This window comes from Xenopus laevis, chromosome 6L (genome assembly GCF_017654675.1).
Source record: "Xenopus laevis strain J_2021 chromosome 6L, Xenopus_laevis_v10.1, whole genome shotgun sequence".
Taxonomy (NCBI): domain Eukaryota; kingdom Metazoa; phylum Chordata; class Amphibia; order Anura; family Pipidae; genus Xenopus; species Xenopus laevis.
The window spans coordinates 37,605,796-37,629,971 of record NC_054381.1 but is presented as its reverse complement, the minus strand read 5'-3'; the positions used below and the strand labels follow the sequence as shown (position 1 = coordinate 37,629,971).

Below are 24,176 nucleotides of genomic sequence, written 5' to 3'. Positions count from 1 at the left end.
ATTTACCCATATTGGATTTGTCAGAATGTGTACTTTCTGAAAATATATGGTTTTCTGGGGTCTCTGTACTGTTAGGGGGTCTAATGTCGCATAATACACACACCAGGTGCTTATATTGCAGCAGCCAGCACGTCAGCTGTGAAAATGTATATACATATTGTCATTTGGGGGTCTCTGTGCGCCACATAGTTGGTATATCTATACATATTGGGCATCAAAGTGTTCAGTAGACCCCTGGCGTTCGTATTTCGGATGTTTTATGCTGATACACTACGAAATGTGGGGCATATAATGGGGTAAAATTCAAGCTTCGTGACGATTTTCAGAAATTTGATAAAAACCGTTATGTTCAGCATTGCTTTGCAGTTTGGCAGTTTGCATTAGAAACACTTATTTACCCATATTGGATTCGTCAGAATATGTACTTTCTAAAAATATATGGTTTTCTGGGTCTCTGTACTGTTAGGGGGGTCTAATGTCGCATAATACACACACCAGGTGCTCATATTGCAGCAGCCAGCGCGTCAGCCGTGAAAATGTATATACACTATTGTCATTTGGGGGTCTCTGTGCGCCACATAGTTTGGTATATCTATGCATATTGGGCATCAAAGTGTTCAGTAGACCCCTGGCGTTCATATTTAGGATGTTTTATGCTGATACGTTACGAAATGTGGGGCATATAATGGGGTAAAATTCAAGCTTTGTGACGATTTTCAGAAATTTGATAAAACCGTTACTTTCAGCATTGCTTTGCAGTTTGGCAGTTTGCATTAGAAACACTTATTTACCCATATTGGATCGTCAGAATATGTACTTTCTAAAAATATATGGTTTTCTGGGGTCTCTGTACTGTTAGGGGGTCTAATGTCGGCATAATACACACACCAGGTGCTCATATTGCAGCAGCCAGCGCGTCAGCCGTGAAAATGTATATACACTATTGTCATTTGGGGTCTCTGTGCGCCACATAGTTTGGTATATCTATGCATATTGGGCATCAAAGTGTTCAGTAGACCCCTGGCGTTCATATTTAGGATGTTTTATGCTGATACGTTACGAAATGTGGGGCATATAATGGGGTAAAATTCAAGCTTTGTGACGATTTTTCAGAAATTTGATAAAAACCGTTACTTTCAGCATTTGCTTTGCAGTTTGGCAGTTTGCAGTAGGAACACATATTTACCCATATTGGATTCGTCAGAATGTGTACTTTCTGAAAATATATGGTTTTCTGGGGTCTCTGTACTGTTAGGGGGGTCTAATGTCGCATAATACACACACCAGGTGCTCATATTGCAGCAGCCAGCGCGTCAGCCGTGAAAATGTATATACACTATTGTCATTTGGGGTCTCTGTGCGCCACATAGTTTGGTATATCTATGCATATTGGGCATCAAAGTGTTCAGTAGACCCCTGGCGTTCATATTTAGGATGTTTTATGCTGATACGTTACGAAATGTGGGGCATATAATGGGGGTAAAATTCAAGCTTTGTGACGATTTTCAGAAATTTGATAAAAACCGCTACTTTCAGCATTGCCTTTGCCAGTTTGGCAGTTTGCCAGTAGGAACACATATTTACCCATATTGGATTCGTCAGAATGTGTACTTTCTGAAAATATATGGTTTTCTGGGGTCTCTGTACTGTTAGGGGGGTCTAATGTCGCATAATACACACACCAGGTGCTCATATTGCAGCAGCCAGCGCGTCAGCCGTGAAAATGTATATACACTATTGTCATTTGGGGGTCTCTGTGCGCCACAAAGTTTGGTATATCTATGCATATTGGGCATCAAAGTGTTCAGTAGACCCCTGGCGTTCATATTTAGGATGTTTTATGCTGATACGTTACGAAATGTGGGGCATATAATGGGGTAAAATTCAAGCTTTGTGACGATTTTCAGAAATTTGATAAAAACATTACTTTCAGCATTGCTTTGCAGTTTGGCAGTTTGCCAGTAGGAACACAACAGGAAATTGTTTATACATACCGTAATTTCTGTTTCCTGGTCACTCTCCATGGCAGCATTCACCAATGGGTTAACATCCCCGTGGGCCAGCGGACAGGACCTCCCCCAATAGTTCAAAAGGTTACACTTCCCTTCTCCCCTTAGTCTAATTATAAAGCTTGTCCTCAATGAGGGTGGGAAACTCCCTGGTGAATGCTGCCATGGAGAGTGACCAGGAAACAGAAATTACGGTATGTATAAACAATTTCCTGTTTCCCATAGTCACCCATGTCAGCATTCACCAATGGAATTACCTAAGCTAAAATGAGGGGCGGGAATAACTGCATAACAGAAATTTTTATTCAACATAGTGTAATACAGATTGCAACACTTTTCTCCCAAATGCTGCTTCTTGGGAGGCCAATACATCTAATTTATAATGTTTCACAAACGTATTGATTGAAGACCACCTTGCCGATTTACAGATGCTGTCAGGCGACACCCCAGCCTCTGTCGCCCAGGAACTCGCCAACGCCCTGGTAGAGTGAGCCTTCAACCCTTTGGGAACCTTCCTGCCTGCCACATTGTAAGCCTTAGCGATGGCTGCAACAATCCAGGAACTGATGGTTCTCTTAGTTGGAGCTTGACCTTCCTTGAACCGTTAGGAATTACAAACAGTTTGTCTGATTTTCTCCATGTCTTCGTCCTTTCCAAATAGATTTTAATGGCTCTCACTAAATCCAAAGTATGCCATACTACCTCTTCTTCTGACTTAGGATCTGGACAAAAGGACGGAAGAATCACCTCCAGATCTGAGTGAAACTTAGAAACGACTTTAGGTAAGAACCCAAATGCAGGTCTTAACACCACCTTGTCTTCAAATACCACTGTATGTGGCTCCGAGGCTGCTAAAGCAGAAATTTCCCCTACTCTGCAAGCCGAGGTTATCGCCACTAGTAGCACTACTTTTAAAGTCATGTTCCATAATGAGGACTTTTGCAATGGCTCGAAAGGTGCTTTTGTTAATACTTTCAAGACAAAAGGAAGGTTCCATGGAGGAATAAAACTTTTCTTCATTGGTTTTATTCTTATTAGGGCATTAAAGAATCTCTTTACTAGAGGATCTTCTGCCCACGTATTACCAGTCAGGGCTGAGATTGCCGATATTTGACCTCTTAACGTACTTGATTGTAGATTTTTCTCATATCCTGAGAATAAAAAACTTACAACCATTGCAGAGGATGGAACCAAAGGATCTTCTCCTTTTCTGCCGACAAACTCCGCAAACTTTCCCCACACCTTGTAATATTGAGAAGAAGTATTACTTTTCCTTGACTTCAATAACATATTTATAACTTCATCTGTAAGCGAGAGGCTCCTCAATCTTTCCCTCTCAACCGCCAGGCCATCAAAGATAAATGATTGTGCTCTTGTATCTGGATTGCTCCCTGCGACAACCATCCTGGGAAGTTCGGAATTATCATTGGCTCCTCTATTGCCAACTTCTGGAGAAGAGGAAACCAAGGCCTCCTGGGCCAATAGGGAATTATTGCGATTGCCTCTACTTTCTCTCTCTTTATCTTTTTCAATATTCTCCAGATTAAGGGAAATGGTGGGAAAACATAGATCAAGTCCTCCGACCACCTTTGGCTCAGGCCATCCACTGCATAAGTCCCTTTGCAAGGGAATCTTGAATAGAATTGGCGACATTTCTTGTTCTGTGGGATGCCATGACATCTATCTTTGGCTGCCCCCACCTTCTTACGACTTCCTTGAAAATGTTTTCGTGTAGGCTCCATTCCCCTGGGTCTATCACTGTTCTGCTGAGGAAGTCTGCTTTTAGATTCTCTCGGCCTGGAAGGTGAATCGCCGTCAATCCTTCCAGCCAGCCTTCTGCCCATTGAAACAAGGGTTTTACTTCTTCCATCAGTGACATGCTTCTGGTGCCCCCTTGTTTCACCACATATGCCACTGCCGTGGTGTTGTCGGTTACAATCTTTACTTGTTTGTCTTTCAACAGGTGTGCAAAAGAAAAAAGAGATTGCTTTATGGCTCTCAACTCTAGAATGTTTGATGAAACATTTCCTCCTTTCCAGGTGCCTTGCACGTATTTTTCGCCTATGTGGGCTCCCCACCCCACGCTTGATGCATCGGTGGTTACCATCACCCACTCTGGCTCTTCTAAGGGCACTCCTATTGCCAGGTTCTGCCGACTGCACCACCAAGTTAAACTTGTTTTTATCTCTTGTGGCACCTCTATTTTCTTTTGTAAATGTAAGTGAGGATGTCTCACCTTCCTTAGCAGAAAATTCTGCAAGGGCCTTGTGTGCCATCTTGCCCACCTGACTATTTGACAGGTTGCCGACATGGTTCCCAACACTTTTAAACATTGTTGTACTGAGACAGTCTTCTGCTTTCTGAATGTTCTTATCAGCTCTATCACCTTTCTTTGTCTCTCCACTGGAAGACTGACTAGATTTTGATCTGTCTGAAAAAGGGCCCCCAGATATTGAAGAATTTGTCTGGGGTCCAGATTGCTTTTTCCTTCGTTTACTACCCATCCGTGGGCTAGAAGAAATTCTTTCACTCTGTAAGTATGTATCCTGGCTTCGGATCTTGAGTTTGCCACCACCAGAATATCGTCTAGATAGTGATACACTGCCAAACCTTCTTTCCTGAGTTCTGCTATAAGTGTCACTAGCACCTTCGTAAAAACTCTTGGAGACTGGGATAGACCAAATGGTAGGCACCTGAACTGCACATGCAGATCTCCTACTGCAAATCTCATAAACTTCCTGTGCATGCTTGCCACTGGTATATGAAAATAAGCATCTCTCAGGTCTATGCTCGTCAGCCAATCGCCCACAGACACGGCTTGCATAATGGAGGCTAGAGACTCCATCTTGAATTTTCTGGCTCGCAAGAACTTGTTCACTCTTCTCATGTCGAGCACCGGTCTTAAAGTTCCTGATGCCTTTTTTATCAGAAAAAGTCTTGAGTAAAGGCCCTTGAATTTTTCCTCTGGAGGAACTAGTTCTATCGCCTTTGACTCGAATAGCTGGTTCAAGTATTTTTGTACCACCTCTGCATTTTCGTTTCCTACTTTGAACACTGACTCGATGAAAAAATCTTTCCTGGGTACAGACTTGAATTCCAGTAGACATCCTGTCTCTATCACACCTTGCACCCAGGCATCTTGAATGGTCTTGGCCCAGACATGTGAGAACTTGGCTAATCTGCCTCCTACCATGCTCTGGGCCTTGCCACCTTCATTGCTGATTGGAAGTAGAAGGGGCTGAGGAGAAACCACTCGATCTTCTTGAGGTCCCCCTAGAGTTTTGACGTCCTGATCTCCACGAGGTTTGCCTAGAATATTCTCGCCCCGGCTTATATTGTCTGGAGCTTTTAAATGTTTTATCCCTAGCTTTTCCATAGCTGGGTTCATAACGGCCTTTCTTAGCTGGATTTTCTTGTGGGAGAAACACACTCTTGCCTCCAGATATTTTCTTTATAATAGCATCTAGCTTTTCACCGAATAACATTTCTCCTTCGAACGGTAGTTGGCATAGGTTAGATTTGGATGCAGTATCTGCTGCCCAAGATTTTAACCATAGTGCTCTCCTGGCTGCCACTGATAAGGCCATGGATCTAGCCGACAAATGCACGAGATCGATTGAAGCTTCCGACATAAACTCTGTCGCCATTTTACAATCTGATAGCATTTCCAATAGCTTTGGTCTCTTTACATTAGATGAAATTGCCTCACCAAGCTCGGACAGCCATACTTTTAACGCTCTAGATACTGAGGTTAGTGCAACCGCTGGCTTACAGGCTGCTCCTGCTGCTCCAAATGCCTTTCTCAGATTAAACTCCATCTTCTTTTCCATTGGTTCTCGAAATAATGCCCCATCATCTACTGGAAGGGTCGTCTTTTTGGCCAATCTAACTATGGCTGCATCTACTTTTGGTGGTGACTCCCAAAATTTCGACTCTTGTTCCTCAAAGGGGTATTTCTTATTGAATTTCCCAGCTGTTTGGGCTCTCTTTTCCGTCTTCTTCCATTCTGTCATGATAATCTCCTTGATGGAAGAATGCACAGGAAAACCTACCGCCTTTCTCCTTGAAGAGGGAAATAGCTTATCTGCTGAAGAGACTTTTGCCGATTCCACCGGAAAAGTCAGGGTTTGTCTGACTGCTTTTATCAGGGGATCAATAACCGCTATATCAAAAGTGGATTCTTCTTCTGATTCCACTTCTCCTTCCTCTGATCCCACCTGTGAAAAAGCTTCGGGATCTTCCGACAAATCTCCTTCTGAGACATCAGACAGTGATTCCATCTGTCTTGAATGTCTAGGTCTCTTTTTGGCATTCGATACTTCCTGGAATCCTTGAATAACTGCTTGTTTTATCACTGAAGCCAAGGACTCCGCAAACATCTGATTTTCCTGCGACATAGAAGTACCAGGTTCCTGACGTGCTTCTGCAGAAACTGAAGGCTTTTCAGGTGACTTTTCTTTTCTTCCTTCTGAGGCAGGAAGGCTGAACACAAATAACAATGTATTAAAATCAAGCCTGCTGTCCTGCATAATTATTCCACTCTCTTAAAACCTCACCTTTTCCCTCTGGGTTGAGAGGTTTTCCCCGTCATACCAGGTTCCATAGTTGAACTAGGTAAAGAGAGTAACATAATTCAGCAACTTTCCTTTTTACAAAAAGGGGTTTTTCCAGCTGAAAACTTACATAAAATATCACATACCTGTAACAAGTGCTCTTACTGCTCAGCATACACTGCTTGGCAAAATGGCACCCACAGGAAGTGTGGTCTCTTTAAATAAGGGGGAGGTTGAACTCTGCCCCTATGAACTTTATCCCCGAGTGTAAGGGCCTTGCGCAACCTTGCGCCTGTATAAGCGCTACTTTTGCTTTACTTTTGGTGCCGCATCGTCCATTCAAACTTGCGCTGCCTTCCCTTATCCAAAATGGCCGCCCGGCCACTTCCGCCCTTACCTCCTGTCTTCCCCAGCTATGCGTCTCTCCATTACCAAGATGGCCGCCGGGAACTTGCACGCGGACGTCATTTCCACTGCCCGCATGCTGCTATGCAAGTCTTCCGCGTCTCTTCAGCGCGCACATCCCTGCACCGGCTTCTCCTAACCCATTCACAGGGAGGATCGCCGTGAGACAGCACACTGTCCCTCTGCTTACAGAAATCACCTGACCCGCAAGCGGGAGGAGAGATCTTGCTCCAGGTAAACTCGACCCTGCTAACCCCTGAAAGGGGAGCTTTTTAGGCATTTACCCTCCTGTTCCATATGTTAGTCTTCTTCCTATAAGATAACACTATCCACCGGCCCGGACAGGACAAAAAAGACTAAGGGGAGAAGGGAAGTGTAACCTTTTGAACTATTGGGGGAGGTCCTGTCCGCTGGCCCACGGGGATGTTAACCCATTGGTGAATGCTGACCATGGGTGACTATGGGAAATATTTACCCATATTGGATTCGTCAGAATGTGTACTTTCTGAAAATATATGGTTTTCTGGGGTCTCTGTACTGTTAGGGGGGGGGTCTAATGTTGCATATTACACACACCAGGTGCTTATATTGCAGCAGCCAGCGCGTCAGCCGTGAAAATGTATATACACTATTGTGATTTGGGGGTCTCTGTGCGCCACATAGTTTGGTATATCTATGCATATTGGGCATCAAAGTGTTCAGTAGACCCCTGGCGTTCATATTCAGGATGTTTTATGCTGATAAGTTACGAAATGTGGGGCATATAATGGGGTAAAATTCAAGCTTTGTGACGATTTTCAGAAATTTGATAAAAACCGTTATGTTCAGCATTGCTTTGCAGTTTGGCAGTTTGCAGTAGAAACACTTATTTACCCATATTGGATTCGTCAGAATGTGTACTTTCTGAAAATATATGGTTTTCTGGGGTCTCTGTACTGTTAGGTGGTCTAATGTCGCATGATACACACACCGGGTGGTTATATTGCAGCAGCCAGCGCGTCAGCCGTGAAAATGTCTATACATATTGTCATTTGGGGGTCTCTGTGCGCCACATAGTTTGGTATATCTATGCACATTGGGCATCAAACAGTTTAGTAGACCCATATGTTTATATTTAGGATGCTTTATGCTGGTAATGATACATGGACAATACGATGCTGGAAAGTTGAAGCTTTGAGGCAATTTCCAGATATTTCACCAAAACCGCCAAATTTGGCAAAGCTTTGCGACTCAGTAGTTTGGAGCATAAAGGCATGGGTACCCATTTTAGATTCTGTAGAATGTGTACTTTCCAAAAATATATGGGGTTGGGGGTAAAGATATATTTCTGTGTTTTTACCCCACAAAAATGCAGTCAATGTGTTGATTTTTCATTAGCTGAAGTTACCCACAGGACAATTTGTATGTGCTAACTTCATTTTGGGGCCTCTAAATGCCATATACTTTGGTAAACTTATGAACAATGGCCACCAAAATGTTCAGAGGAACCCTGGCAATCATATTTAGGGTGCTTTTTCTTAGTACGTAATGACACATGGGTGATATGGTGCTGGGAAGTTGAAGCTTTGAGGCAATTTTCAGATATTTCACCAAAACCGACAACTTTGGGAAAGCCTTGCGACTCAGTAGTTTGGAGCAATAAGGCATGGGTACCCATTTTAGATTCTGTAGAATGTGTACTTTCCAAAAATGTATGGGTTTGGGGGGTAAACATATATTTCTGTGTTTTTACCCCACAAAAATGCAGTCAATGTGTTGATTTTTCATTAGCTGAAGTTACCCACGGGACTGTTTGTATGCGCTAACTTCATTTTGGGGCCTCTAAATGCCAGATACTTTGGTAAACCTATGAACAATGGCCACCAAACTGTTCGGAGGAACCCTGGCAATCATATTTAGGGTGCTTTTTCTTGGTGCATAACTATACATGGGTGATATGGTGCTGAGAAGTTGAAGCTTTGAGGCAATTTTCAGATATTTCACCAAAACCGACAATTGTGGGAAAGCCTTGCGACTCAGTAGTTTGGAGCAGAAAGGCATGGGTACCCATTTTAGATTCTGTAGAATGTGTACTTTCCAAAAATATATGGGTTTTGGGGGGTAAACATATATTTCTGTGTTTTTACCCCACAAAAATGCAGTCAATGTGTTGATTTTTCATTAGCTGAAGTTACCCACGGGACTGTTTGTATGCGCTAACTTCATTTTGGGGCCTCTAAATGCCAGATACTTTGGTAAACTTATGAACAATGGCCACCAAAATGTTCAGAGGAACCCTGGCAATCATATTTAGGGTGCTTTTTCTTAGTACGTAATGACAAATGGGTGATATGGTGCTGGGAAGTTGAAGCTTTGAGGCAATTTTCAGATATTTCACCAAAACCGACAACTTTGGGAAAGCCTTGCGACTCAGTAGTTTGGAGCAATAAGGCATGGGTACCCATTTTAGATTCTGTAGAATGTGTCCTTTCCAAAAACGTATGGGTTTGGGGGGTAAACATATATTTCTGTGTTTTTACCCCACAAAAATGCAGTCAATGTGTTGATTTTTCATTAGATGAAGTTACCCACAGGACTATTTGTATGCGCTAACTTCATTTTGAGGCCTCTAAATGCCAGATACTTTGGTAAACCTATGAACAATGGCCACCAAACTGTTTGGAGGAATGCTGGCAATCGTATTTAGGGTGCTTTTTTTTGGTGTGTAACGATACATGGGTGATATGGTGCTGGGAAGTTGAAGCTTTGAGGCAATTTTCAGATATTTCACCAAAACCGACAATTGTGGGAAAGCCTTGCGACTCAGTAGTTTGGAGCAGAAAGGCATGGGTACCCATTTTAGATTCGGTAGAATGTGTACTTTCCAAAAATATATGGGTTTTGGGGGGTAAACATATATTTCTGTGTTTTTACCCCACAAAAATGCAGTCAATGTGTTGATCTTTCATTAGCTGAAGTTACCCACGGGACTGTTTGTATGCGCTAACTTCATTTTGGGGCCTCTAAATGCCAGATACTTTGGTAAACTTATGAACAATGACCACCAAAATGTTCAGAGGAACCCTGGCAATCATATTTAGGGTGCTTTTTCTTAGTATGTAATGATACATGGGCGATATGGTGCTGGGAAGTTGAAGGTTTGAGGCAATTTTCAGATATTTCACCAAAACCGACAATTCTGGGAAAGCCTTGCGACTCAGTAGTTTGGAGCAGAAAGGCATGGGTACCCATTTTAGATTCAGTAGAATGTGTACTTTCCAAAAATATATGGGTTTGGGGGGTAAACATATATTTTTGTGTTTTTACCCCACAAAAAATGCAGTCAATGTGTTGATTTCTCAGTAGCTGAAGTAAAGTCCTGAACAATTTGGATGTGCTAACTTCATATTGGTGTCTCTAAATGCCAGATACTTTGGTAAACCTATGCATAATGGGTATCAAACTGTTCAGTGGACCCCTGGCAATCATATTTCAGGTGCTTTTTCTTGGTACCTAATATAGTTTGGGATATGCGGAGCAGCAAAATAAAACCTTTGAAATGATTTTTCAGAATTTTGAATTTTTTGTTGAAAAACCGCTATATTCAGACAAGGTTTTATGTTTGGTAGTTGGGAGTAGAGAGACATAGTTACCCATTTTGTAATCGGCAGAATGTGTACTTTTCAAAAATGTATGGTTTTCTGGGGTAAACCTACAGTTTCAGGATTTTTTGCCTTAGAATCTAAAGCATGCCGTTTTCTGCCTTAGTGCTTTCAAAATTCGGTAATATACTGCCGGGAGTTTTTGCTGTACAGAAATCCTAAATCTCCCTAAAACTATACATATCTGGTATTGGCACGTTCGAGAGACATAAGGCTTTCCAAATCAGTTGGATTTTCATCCGTAAAATGAAATATTTTTCTGGTATAAATTGATATACGATGAAAAATGGTAATTTTTCATTTTTTTTTGGTATTTAGCACTATAAATTTTTTTGCACAGGTGGAAATACATGAAAACTCAGGCAGATTTAGAAAGCTCAGTTTCTACCGAAAAAAACAATGTATAGTTTTCCTAGGTAAACTATAGGTTTCCCCTCAGAAAATGCCCCTAAAGTGAGAGAGCACAAAATGTTTCAAAAACGGCTGGCATTTCGCGTAACCAAAATGTGAAATTCTGCTGGCACTTAAAGGGTTAAAAGGTTTTATATACCCTTGCAAAAACTTAAATATTTTCTTTCTTGCAAAGACAATTAGGTTAACCAGCGAGTCTTAATCAGTACCCAATATGCAACATACAAATCATTTCTATAAAAACTAAGAAAAAAAAATGGAGAAAAAAAGAAAACGAAAATATAAATAAATATTACAAAACACCTACGAACAGGCTATTCATGTGACCGTGTAAAATGCCTTTGTACCACCATCGCTGCCAGCTCTCTCAGCCCTCCCAGTGCCTCCGTACAGCTGCAATCCAGTTAATGACTTTATAATCACAAAACGCACTGTGTTGCTTGGAATGAGAGAGGCAAAAGCGTGTGCCAAAGGGAAGGTGGGAAAGCAACAGGCTGTAATATTGTATAAATGTGTGCATACAGCAGGAGGTGCTTAGTAAGGATGTTGATATATAAAGACTTCAATTCACAATGTATGGAAGAAGCACCTACCATCGCCTTCACACGACAAACAGGCGTTGCTCACCAAATGACTTCATTAACACATTTCATCTTCAGCAACACATAATTCATATATGACACATGTTAAATGTATATTAGTAATGTAAGGAAATTCAAGGATAATGCAGAGATGTGTGCAGAACAAAAAAGCTACTTCACTACATTAATTGCACTCAGCCTCTCCGCTGTTATTCAGAAACACTATCACCTTTCCAGCGTGTAAACCCTTACTACTGAGATTTGCTCATTATAGCACTATTTGGAGGCTTTGCATGTAAAAGTGTGTACTGTCGAATGAAACAGTAAGGGCTAAAGTCCACGGGAGATTTTGTAGGATGGCATCGGATTAAACCCTACAATCTAGTCGCGTAGGTTAAAATATAAGAGGACCAATTCAAAAATCTGATGGGTACACTACATTGAAGATTTGCCATCGGACATGACACAACTTTCGGATGCGTACAGTATGTTGTGTCTTGATCTGACGAGATAAAATCTGATGGTGCCTGACCGACTATATTTTCCCCCACCACTGAAATACAGGTACAGTTATTGAATGCCGGATGTAAATGCATGAACAAACTACACCATTCAACTTTATCTGATTCAACGTTACATTCTAGCTATAGGGACATCGGATTTCGTAGAATCCTACAAATCTTGTGCTGTTGCGTGGTGTAGAGTGCAGTGGCGTGGAGTACAGTGCAGTGGCGCGGAGTGCAGTGCCGTGGTATAGAGTGCAGTGGCGTGGTATAGAGTGCAGTGGCGTAGAGTGCAGTGGCGTGGAGTGCAGTGGCGTAGAGTGCAGTGGCGTAGAGTGCAGTGGCGTAGAGTGCAGTGGCGTAGAGTGCAGTGGCGTGGTATAGAGTGCAGCGGTGTAGAGTGCAGTGGCGTAGAGTGCAGTGGCATGGCAAGATCAGATCAAATCTGACCCACGATATCTGATCAAAATCTCTTGTGCAGTTTTACACAGTCAGTGTATGTGTAAAATTGAGTTCCAGTGAGTGTAGCTGTTGGGTGTATGTTTAATAGACAAGTACTAGTGTAGCAAGTGTGTATTATAGAGAGTACTGTGTATCAGTAAGCGCCAGAGTGTAGCAGTTGTGTATGTGTGTAATTGTAAGTACCAATGACTGTATGAGTTGTATGTGTCATACCAAGTACACGTGTGTAGCAGTGTATGCATGTGAAATTGTAGTATCACACATGAGTGTAGCAGTTGTGTGTATCAGTAGTATCACACATGTGTCTGTGTATGTACAAGTATGGGGAATATGTGTCAGTGCATACAGCGTCTGTGTGGCCGGTTCCTGTATGTTTCACACTAGACTTTACACTAGTGGATGTTCCAATGTGTTTCCACTCTCCCCATTGAGGCAGATATGTGTGAGGCAGGTGCCCCTGGAACTTACCTGTAATGCTGCTCGGGTGGCTCCGCTGTCACACACAGACACTCGCAGAGACCCAGGCAGACAATAGGACACTGGCTGAAGGACAGTCTCTATTACACGAACTCCCACCGCTAGCTAGCAGCACTGCACACAGCCTGGTGGGACGAACCAACGCCACTAGGCGATAGGGGGAAGCATTTTATAATATCTGCTCCTTTTATGCTCAGACAAGCCGCCACATCCCACTCGAAATACTGCGGGTTGTTAGTCCACATGTTTCTATTGGTATCGGTGCTACTTATTGTTTCACATGTGTTCCGGAGATAAAATAGGGTTTTTTTTAATTGAGGGGGGTGCAGAGTGGTTTATGCCAGGGAGCAGCGCTGTTGCCAGGAGTTGTGATGGTGGAAGCTGGTCGCTGGATGGATAGATGTGTGTAGCTCCGAGTGGGATTCCTTGTTCTGAGCCGGTGAGGAGGTATCACAGCGCAGTAAAGGCTCATTGTTACCTGATAGCCCTCAGTTAACCCTCAGTAGTTGTCAGTGGTGCGGAGGCTGCGGCATGGCTCCCAGGAAAGGAGAACTGACAGAGGACGAGAGGCAGCTGCTCACACACATCTCCCAAGGTGGGTAACTTGCCTCCAACAGCTCCGGCTTCACCTCCATACACGCCTAATGCAGTGGCGTAACTAAGGCCCCCGAAATGGGGGCGGGGGGTCCTGAGGGGCCCCGGGAGCCTTTTTTACGCCACTGGTGGTAAGCAAGTTGAGGTAAAGCAAGTTGAGCCGCTAACAACTACTATCCCCTCTGCTCTTCTGCTCATCCTGATTTCTGGCTGTCCAGCGGCAGCAGCACAGGCTTAATAAGAAATCAGCCGAAAGGAGTCCACCCCAGCTTTGTGCAAAGTGCTGGATAAAAGGGGCAGGAGGATTGAGTGGTTTATTCCCCGACCCCTTTATGTCATGCGCAATGGGATTCCCCAACCTGATTACAGCTGCTAGGGTCCTACAACTTTCTAGCAAGTACTGAAGCCTGCTAAGAGTTCTAATAGCACAGCTCCAGGTTACACGTCACGGAGGAAGCCGTGCATTATGGGAGGAGCAGGCGCTGTAGAAGGGAGATGGTTAGGACTATGAGTAAGTGCCCATTTAGGCACGAAACGCTTGGGCTTCTTGTATGTCCTAATAGTCTTTTATTTTATTAAAACCTGAGCTACAGATTTACTAGCAAATGAACCTCACCCCACTTTGAATTCTACGGGAGGTGATAAGGGCTGTTGTAATAACAGGGCAAAAGGGGCATTTGCTCAGGGCCCACTAAACTCGTGAGGAAACAAAGCGCTGCGATTTCGATTATAGCCAGCGGGAAGGCAGTTCAGGGCGACTAAATCTTCACATGTGTCTCTGCCCTAAATGTAGTCATTGTGCACGGCTGCCTGAATTACACAGACTCACATCAAAGCTGCTAGAGTGTAAATCGCCAGCGGGATGGCACTCGGAAAGCTCCTCGTGAGGCGACTTCGGAAAGCAAATCGTTCTGAGTGCCATCCCGCCAGCAATTTACATTCTAGCCGGCGGGACGGCATTTAGACAAGATTAGTTGCCCTGAGAAGAGATGATTTGTCGCTGGGCGACTAATCTCTCCCAGTAGCCTCGTCTGCCACCACCCTAGGGTTAGTGCACAAGCTAAGATTCGGGAAGATTTAGTCGGGCGACAAATTGCCTCTTCTTCAGGCAACTAATCTCCCTGAAAAGCTTTGCCTCCGGCTAGAATGTGAATCTCCGGTGCGATGGCATTCGGATTGCTTTGTTTTCCAAAGTCGCCCGAAGTTGCCTCACGGGGACGACTTTGCCCTAAGAGAGAGCAAATAGGCAGCAGGAAGAACAGCATCTCATATTACTGATTCACTTATTTAAAACTTCCCGCCTACACACGGGGTCCTGTGATTATTTTTTACTCTAGGCTTTGCAGAAATTTATGGCTATCTACTCCCCCCCCCCAGGAAGAAAACCCCAGTGCGAATTTCAGCCTTAACTCTTTCCTTGTTGTCTGCCATTACTGCTGAAAATGTGATGTGTGTTTAGTTTTATACATGTGCTGAGGCCGATGTACATAAAAATAAAATTTAGTGGGTATCATTTGTGAATCTGCCATTATACTATGAATTGTGGTGGGTATTACATATGAAATTGTTTCCCTATTTTATGCTTGTCTATGGTTTTTCTTTTGTGTTCTCGTAACTTTTCTTTGTTTTAGCTGTTCCATTTTTTTCTCTCTCTCTCTCTCTCTCTCTCTCTCTCTGGCAGGGATCCCCTTTAATTATGTCAAATAGAACTGCACATGGGTAGGATAAGTTGGGTCCTAGTTATCTAGATAGCAGGCCTACTATTAGTATGGAGCCCCAACAGGCAATAGGCTAATTCCATAATGATCATGTATATTTTCTAGGGATGCACTGAATCCAGGATTCGGTTCAGAATCCGTACAGGATTCGGCTGAATCCTTCTGCCCGGCTGAACCGAATCCTAATGTGCCATATGCAAATTTGGGGCATGAAGGGATATTGCGTGACTTTGTCACAAAACAAAGAAGTAAAAATTGTTTTCCCATTCCCACCCCTAATTTGTGTATGCAAATTCGGTATTCGACTGAATCTTTCGCAAAGGATTCTGGTGCCTCGTGAGGCAACTTTGGGCGACTTCAGAAAACGAATCGCTCAGAGTGCCAGAGAGGCTAAAATGTAAATCGCCGGCGGGAAGGCAGGGGAGACAGTTCAGGGAGATTAATCGCCCTGAAGAAGAGGAGATTTGTCACCGGTGACTAATCTCCACGAATCTGCCTGTGTGCCCTGACTGTTATTCAGCAGCTCTCCAGTTTGCAATCTCAGAAATCCGGTTGCTACGGTCCAAATTACCTTAGCAACCATGCATTGATTTGAATAAGAGACTGGAATATACCTGTAAATAGGAGACATCCTGAATAGAAAGATGAGTAAGAAAAAGTAGCAATAATAAGAAATGTGTAGCCTTAGGGTAAGGCAAGACGAGGAGATTCGATTTTGCGCGACTATCTCCCCGATCTGCCTCAGCGTCTTTTCACCATAGGCTACAGCGCAAAATCGCCTGCGCTGAGGCAACTTTGGGCGACTATTGAAAACGCATCGCCGCGTGTGCATTAGCGCAGGCGATTTTGCGCTGTAGCCTATGGGGGAAAAGACGCTGAGGCAGTTAGGGGAGATAGTCGCGCAAAAGACGTGGCGATACGTCGCCAGGCGACAAAATCTCCCCGAATCTCCTCGTCTGGCCTTACCATTACAGAGCATTTGTCTAGATGGGATCAGTGACTCCCATTTGAAGGTCAGAAAGAGTCAGAAGAAGAAGGGAAAACATTTAAAAACTATAAAAAATAATGAATGAACCAATTGAAAAGTTGTTTAGAAATAGCCATTCTATAACATACTAAAAGTTAACGTAAAGCTGAACCACCCCTTTAACTATAAAAGCTGCAAGAAGTAAAGCTAGGGTTGGCATGCTCTTCTTTCTTTGATATGAATAACTTTTCCATCAAGTTTAATTTTAGGCAGCCAGACTGTTGAATTATCAGACAGGAGTCAAACCTTGAGTCTAGTTCCCTGATAGCTTGTGGAGGAAGGTGACATTTGTTACGCTCATACTAACAGGCATTTCGCCATGCGCTTCTCTGCGGCCAGTTTTCCTGCATTCCGCCACAGGGGAGCATAGAACGAAACGCATCCCGTATCTCCCTATTGTGCATACCCACACAGGTGTTTCCAAGTGCTGATTGCAGGTGGAATTGTGGAATTTTTTTTTTGCACCTCTGGTGTGCTTTAACACATAAGATTGCACTTGTGATCTATGGCACTTTGTGCACTTTATGCAACACTATGTTCTTTTACTCAAGCCTTTTGACAACAATAAAGAAATTTCTATATTCAGGTTGATAGGCTTGGGTTGCACACAGTCACTTTTTAGGATTTTACTTATTTATACTATGGATTCACCTAGGCACTTTTTATCACTTTAGGATCTTGTGCAATAAACCTCCATGTTGCACACTGATATGGGTGGGGGGTGGGCTAGATGTGTCCATCTGTAAAAGAGCAACAACAATTTTGGCGAACACCATTTAATAATTAGGTGTACTGCAGATCTTACAAATCTTTATTCGTAGGGGAATACTACATGATTTTATATGTTGAACATTAGTAAATATGCACTGGCTGAATCATAACTAAGGTAGAGTTACAAGCAACAGCTCGGACATCATGTTTAACAGCCATGCAGCACATAATGGAGACAGAAAACAATATTTCAATATAACATCAATAACTGTTTGCTTTTGAATCTGTTTGAGTTGAATGCTAAGGATCAATTGCAAACTCACTATACAATTATGTCCCATGTGGTCCCCCTTAAAGTCGCTGACTAACTCGGAGTTAGAGAGCTGAAAAGCAGGAAGTTGTGTTCTGGCTATTATGTTAGACATCCTGTCACTCCAACCTTTATACATTACTTTTTTGGCTATATTAGATTATTTTTTTTATCTTGCACAGCCTATTTACCCAGTTTTTATTTTTATACTGAACTGTTCCTTTAAGACACCCAGCACCCCTCAATACCATTTTCATACTAGTCTTCCCTGACATATAAAATCATGTTTAGCAGTGTCTTTTTAATATTGTGAACTAATTTTAATGACTTTATTTCATAACATTACATGTTTCCATATATCCTTTTATCTCACTTAAAGGGGTGGTTCACCTTTTAGTATGTTATAGAATGACCAATTCTAAGCAACTTTTAAATTGGTCTTCATTATTTATTTTTTATAGTTTTCTAATTATTTGTCTTCTTCTTCTGACTTTCTCCAGCTTTCAAATGGGGGTCACTGACCCCATCTAAAACAAATGTTCTGCAAGGCTACAAATCTATTGTTATTGCTACTTATTACTCTTTCTATTCATGCCCTCTCTTGTGATGTGCGGGTCGAGTTTTCCTTGACCCAGCCCGAACCTGCCCCGGACCAGTCCGACCCCTCTATTTATAGACCCGCTCCTGTCCCGAGGTGATGTCATGAAAGGGGCGGGGTAAGCGCGAGTCTATAAATGAACGGCCCAGAAGCCAGCCGCCAAGGTCACAGTTGGGCAGAGTGGAATGGAGTGCTCAACCTGAACCCGCCTGTGGACCAAAGATTTTTCACGGTAGCCAGCCCGAACCCGTTCAACCTGCGGGTTTTGGGCTGGCCCTCTCCTTTTCATATTCCAGTCTAATATTCAGATCAATGCAGGGTTGGTAGGGTAGTTTGTACCCTAGCAACCAGATTCCTGAAATTGCAAACTGGAGAGCTGCTGAATAAAAAAAGCTAAATAATAATATGGGTTCCGTTATCCAGAAAGCTCAGAATTACTGAAAGGCCGTCTCCCATAGACTCCATTTTATCCAAATTTTTAAAAATGATTTCCTTTTTCTCTGTAATAATAAAACATTACCTTGAACTTGATCCAAACTAAGATATAATTCATCCTGATTGGAAGCACAACCAACCTATTGGTTTTATTTTATGTTTACATGATTTTCTAGTAGTCTTAAGGTACGAAGATCTGAATTACAGAAAGATCCCTTTTCTGGGAAAACCCCCAGGTCCCGAGCATTCTGGATAACAGGTCCCATACTGTTAAAATAATTCAATAATACAATATGAAAACCAATTGCAAATTCTCAGAATATCACTCTCTACATCATACTCCGTTACTCAAAGGTGAAACAATCCATTTAAAGGAAAACTATACCCCCAAAATGAATACTTAAGCAACAGATAGTTTATATCAAATTGAATGACATATTAAAGAATCTTACCAAACTGGAATATATATTTACATACAGTAAATATTGCCCTTTTACATCTCTTGCCTTGAACCACCATTTCGTGACTCTATCTGTGCTGCCTCAGAGATCACCTGACCAGAAATACTACAACACTAACTGTAACAGGCAGAAGTGAGGAAGCAAAAGGCAGAACTCTGTCTGTTAATTGGCTCATGTGACCTTACATGTGGTTTGTTTGTGTGCACAGTGAATCGTACGATCTCAGGGGGCGGCCCTTATTTTTTAAAATGGCAATTTTCTATTTATGATTACCCAATGGCACATACTACTAAAAAAGTATATTATTATGATAATGGTTCATTTACATGAAGCAGGGTTTTACACATGAGCTGTTTTACTCAATATCTTTTAATATAGACCTACATTGTTTGGGGGGTATAGTTTTCCTTTAAGCATATCCAGCAAGTTAATTGTGAAACTGTGATCTGAAGTATACACAGCATAGTGATCTATTTCATATTATATTAAAATGTGGGTTTTATTATTACTTTTTATAACTGCCTGTACAGTTGCTAACATATCATTGTCTCTGTAATATTAAAAACAAATGAAGCACTACAGTTTATCCCCTTGTACAGTAAGGAAGGTTCAAGCATGGCAAAACGTTATAACAGTGTAATGCTGTTGTTGCCAAATTCAGTTATTTAAACAAACATGCAGCAATACATAAATCAGGGATTCCTAATGTACACTTGTCCCCTAAATACATTGAAAAGTTCTCCTCCAATAGACAATGGCAATTAAACGAGGCGCACGGCCAGTTCTAAAATCATATTTTTGGCTCACAAAGCCGATTTCTTGACTTAGCGTGGGTCCCCTGAGAGAATGGTTAACATTGGAATAGATGGGCAATCTTCTGACTACTGAAATCTGAATTGCCTGCAGAATGCAGTTGTGCTAGAGGCAAACATTACACATTTTCATCAGCATCGCTCCCAGCGTGGCCATGTAAAGTTAATTACTTGCAAATTATGCATAATTAAACACTGTATCTGTACAGGAGCAGTCACTTTTCTAATGATATGCGACGTGGGATAGATGCTCATGGATAACACACCTAGGGGGAAATTTACTAACATGCGAAAATTCGCTACACTTCGCAGGCGAAAATTCGCTCAAGCAACGGTAATTTACTAAAATGAGCAGTTGCGTCCAGGGCGCTGAACGCCAGCGAATTTTCACTAGCGTTACTTTGGCAAACAAAGTGAAGATGCGCTATCGTTCAATTATATCACAACTTTGTTAGAGGTCTTTGCTCAGGCTAATTGCATATGGTGGGAAATTGTAAAGTTTAATGGACATATGTTGCAGCAAATACATTACATTACACAAGTCTAGGGTACCTTAATAAATAAAATAGAGTTGTTATATTGCCCTACACATGAGCCCACTGTATAGTTAATGTTCCATATGTTAGGAAATGTAGGGAGGAACCCGGTTACACAAAAAATTTTTTACGGACTTTTGCAGCCTATCACTCTGAAAAAAGGAAAAAAACACGAGCGTTTTTGGGACTTCGAAAATCTTTCCATTAAAAATTGATGAAGATCTATGCTCTTCGACTGGTCTAAACTAAGTCTGGCGAAAGAGGTAACGTTCAGTAAAATTCGTGAATTTGCGGAGTAACGTCCAATCGCCTGGCGATAAGAGTGTGAATCAGCGCTAGCGTCTGTCTCTTTCGCTAGCAAAGTTATGCCTGCGCCTGTCAAAAAATTGGCAAAGTGCCTAGAAAACGGTAAATTGTCGACCGCTTTAGTCACTTCGCCCTTTAGTAAATCTGCCCCCTAGACTGAGAGAAGCAGGAAGGAAGAATATTAATTTTACAAATCATTAGCTGTTCGCCTATAAAATACAAGTGTAAAAGGGAAGTTCCTGTGTTGTGGATGAACGGAATCTCAGCAAATTGTCAGTTCTATGAAGAGGGCGGTTTGGTAGAAGAATTGTTTGTATTGCACTGGAATAACAGGCCAGGTTGAGGGCAAGGTATGAAACCTTACATAATGGATATGAAATCTTTCTTTTGTGCTAAGCTGCACTAGACGTAATTAAAGAGATAATCTGTGGTTATTGTAACAAGAGCAGAAGGGAGATAAGCCGCCCCTGTGTCCTGATATGGAAGATGGCAAATTCAGGCTGACTCTCTCTGCTAATCCTCTTCTAGGTTAACTCTTGCCAGTTTAAATGAAGGATTGTTTATCTCTTCTGTGTATTGTGTGGCTGCAGAGTCCTGAACTCTAACATCAGTATGGCTTCTCTACGCTCATTGGTTAAACATTGTTTATCTTCTTGGAAAATGTATCCCAGACAGAACACCGCTAATAACTACAAGGGGAATTAAAAATACATTGAAAAAAAGAGGGGGGGGGGGGTTGGGGAAGGGTGTGTGATGTTGGCAAATGCCACAAGTTTATGATTCCAGGAATCTCTAGTTATTTAAAGCAAGACTTGGCAGTCGTTAGTGCTCCAGCTACTGTGTAAATACATCTCCCAGCACTAGCTCAGCCAAAATATTGCCTAGGTCTCATTTAATGGACGGGTCATATGTGTGTGTGTGCTAGAGATTCAGAAGAGAACTGCACAATGCGTTTCATAATAATACAATAACCTGTTGTTTTTGTGGACATGAACTGCCTATTGTGGCGTAGTTCAAATGTTATAGCTGGAAAAATCCAAAAGTGAGATTCTGCAATTTGTTGTTAATTCATCCACTCATCCCCGGACTGGCAAATGCCAGAGGGGCTGCTATAAGGTGCCATAGAAAGTCAGTATTTAGTGGGCTGGTGGGGACTGTTTGGGCCTCTGTGTGGGATATTTGAGCCTCTGTGTACCTGAAATGCCAGGGCCTATTTTAATTCCCAGTCCAGACCTAGATCCACTAGAAAACGTTGAAGGGTGCAGGCATCATTTATCCATTGTTTAAAGGGATACTGTCATGAGCAAAGTTAAAGGGGTGATTTATTTAAGTTAACTAAGGCAACTTTTTAACTGGTCTTCATTATACATTTTTAAATAGTTTTTAACTATTTGCCTTTTTCTTCTGACTCTCTCCAGCTTTCAAATGGGGATCAGTAGGGATGCACAGAATCCTTCTGAAGGAAGGAATCCTTCTGCCAGGCCAAACCGAATCCTAATTTGCATATGCAAATTAGGGGAGGAAATTGCGTGACTTTTTGTCACAAAACAAGGAAGTAAAAAATGTTTCCCCTTCCCACCCCTAATATGCATATGCAAATTTGGATTCGGTTCAGTTTTCAGCCAGATCTTTTGCAAAGGATTCGGGGGTTTGGCCAAATCCAAAATAGTGGATTCGGTGCATCCCTAGATCAATGACCCCATCTAAAAACAAATGCTCTGTGAGTCTACAAATGTATTGCTACTTTTTATTACTCATCTTTATATTCAGGCCTCTCCTATTCATATTCCAGTCTCTTATTCAAATCAATGCATGGTTGTTAGGGTAACTTGTACCCTAGCAACCAGATTGCTATAACTGCATACTGGAGCCCCGCTGAATAAAAAGCTAAATTACACAAAAACCACAAATAATAAAAAATGAAATACAATTGCACATTGTCTCAGAATATCACTCTCTACATCATACTAAAAGTTAACTCAAAGGTGAACAACCCCTTTAAGAACCACTGTGCTAGGAGAACCACAGTAGAGATTTAAAGAATGTGTCTAGTGGAACTTGCAGAAGTAAAAGCCAGGAATACTACAGCCAAAGGACAGCTCCGCTGCAGAAAAACCAGGGCTTATTTATCAACACCGGGCAAATTTGCCCATGGGCAGTTACCTATAGCAACCAGAGTGATTAGCTTTTTAAAGTCAGCTGCAAGTAGAACAATGAATGCAACAATTTGATTGGTTGCCATGGGTTACTGCCCCTAGGCAAAATTGCCCAGTGTTGATAAATTACCCCCCACTTTGTAAAATTTTCACTATGGACTGCAATTAGAGATGTGGATACACACAGTTGACACTGTTTTTATTCCCCCTTCCTTATAATGAAAGGTCATATTGCTAGTAATATTGAGTGTGCCCAGACGTTTTCTATAACTGGATTCTTTTGCTGGTAGACTGTGGTATAGAACAGTAACATTAGGTTTATTCCTGAGTGTGTTCGGGAGTTTTGTCCTATCTCTTAATAGGTATTACTTGAACATTATATCTGCTGTGATGTTTTATAGGGATATTTCCCCTGTTTGTTAAAGGAACTTCAACTTGTCTTAAAATGACAGTTTAGGACTATTAAATAATGTGTGCGTTTATATTGTTTGAGCATAGTGATTATATTGCAGCAACTGAAAATAAGGGCCACACTTTATGGAAAAGAATCACTTAGGTGCAATGTTCAAGACTACTAGGAATTTTTAGTACAGATATGGGGCCTGTAATCCAAAATGCTCTGGACCTGGGGTTTTCCTGATAAGGGTTCTTTCTGTAATTTGGATCGCAATATTTTAATTCTACTTAAAACTTGAACTAATTCCAGTAGAATTGTTTTGCTTCCAATACGGATTAATTTTATCTTAGTTGGGACCAAGTACAAGGTACTGTTTTATTATTACAGAGAAAAGGGAAATCATTTTTATAAACTAGAATTATTTGCTTACGGTGGAGTCTATGGGAGATGGCCATTCCGTAATTCGGGTAATGGGTTTACAGATAATGGATCTCATAGCTGTACTGCTAATAAGCCCTGCAATCAAAGTTCTCTGTGTGAAATTTAGAATATTACAGTTTTTGTTACATTTAATGGAAAGTGTCTGTGCTAAGCACTTGATATGACAGATCCCACTCAACTATAGCTGTAAATAAGAGCAGCAGAAGTCATCATGAACTCTCTCTTCATTTTTCATGTAGGATTCAAAGGTAAATTGAATATACACAATGTTTTATTTCCTGTACACTATATGACATGTTTACTCTGCCACTGCTAACTGCCATTTATATCGTTATAACCAACAGGGAACATTCAGGAAACTCGGAGGCTTTTAGGAAGCAAGGATGTCCGTGTTAACTGTTTGGATGAGGTACGTGATATTGCTATAGGCTTCAAAGCTGGGCGAGGTCACAAGAGCTGGAGCACTACCTGTTTAAAGGGGTAGTTCACCTTCATGTTAATTTTTAGTATGTTATAGAATGCCATTTGAAACTTTTTAACTGGTCTTTTTTTATAATTCTAAAATTATTTGCTTCTCCTTCTTTCTAGCTTTCAAAATCGGTCGCTGAGTCCGATAGCCAATAAAAAAAAAA

General features: G+C 41.8%; 2 protein-coding genes across 3 annotated transcripts in view; one reads left to right on the top strand and one right to left on the bottom strand.

Annotated features, from left to right (window-relative positions):
* The window catches only part of LOC121394554 (basic leucine zipper and W2 domain-containing protein 2-like), a 337,450-nt gene that overhangs the window by 241,673 nt on the left and 71,601 nt on the right, over window positions 1–24,176 (bottom strand). The gene's annotated exons all lie outside the window — the stretch shown is intronic.
* The window catches only part of LOC121394551 (ankyrin repeat and MYND domain-containing protein 2-like), a 71,931-nt gene continuing 60,769 nt past the window's right edge, over window positions 13,015–24,176 (top strand). Inside the window, exons 1-2 of the mRNA XM_041565943.1 lie at window positions 13,015–13,637; window positions 23,889–23,953. Coding sequence (XP_041421877.1) covers window positions 13,574–13,637; window positions 23,889–23,953 — 129 coding nt within the window. The 5' untranslated portion in view covers window positions 13,015–13,573. The remainder of the gene's footprint in view (window positions 13,638–23,888; window positions 23,954–24,176) is intronic.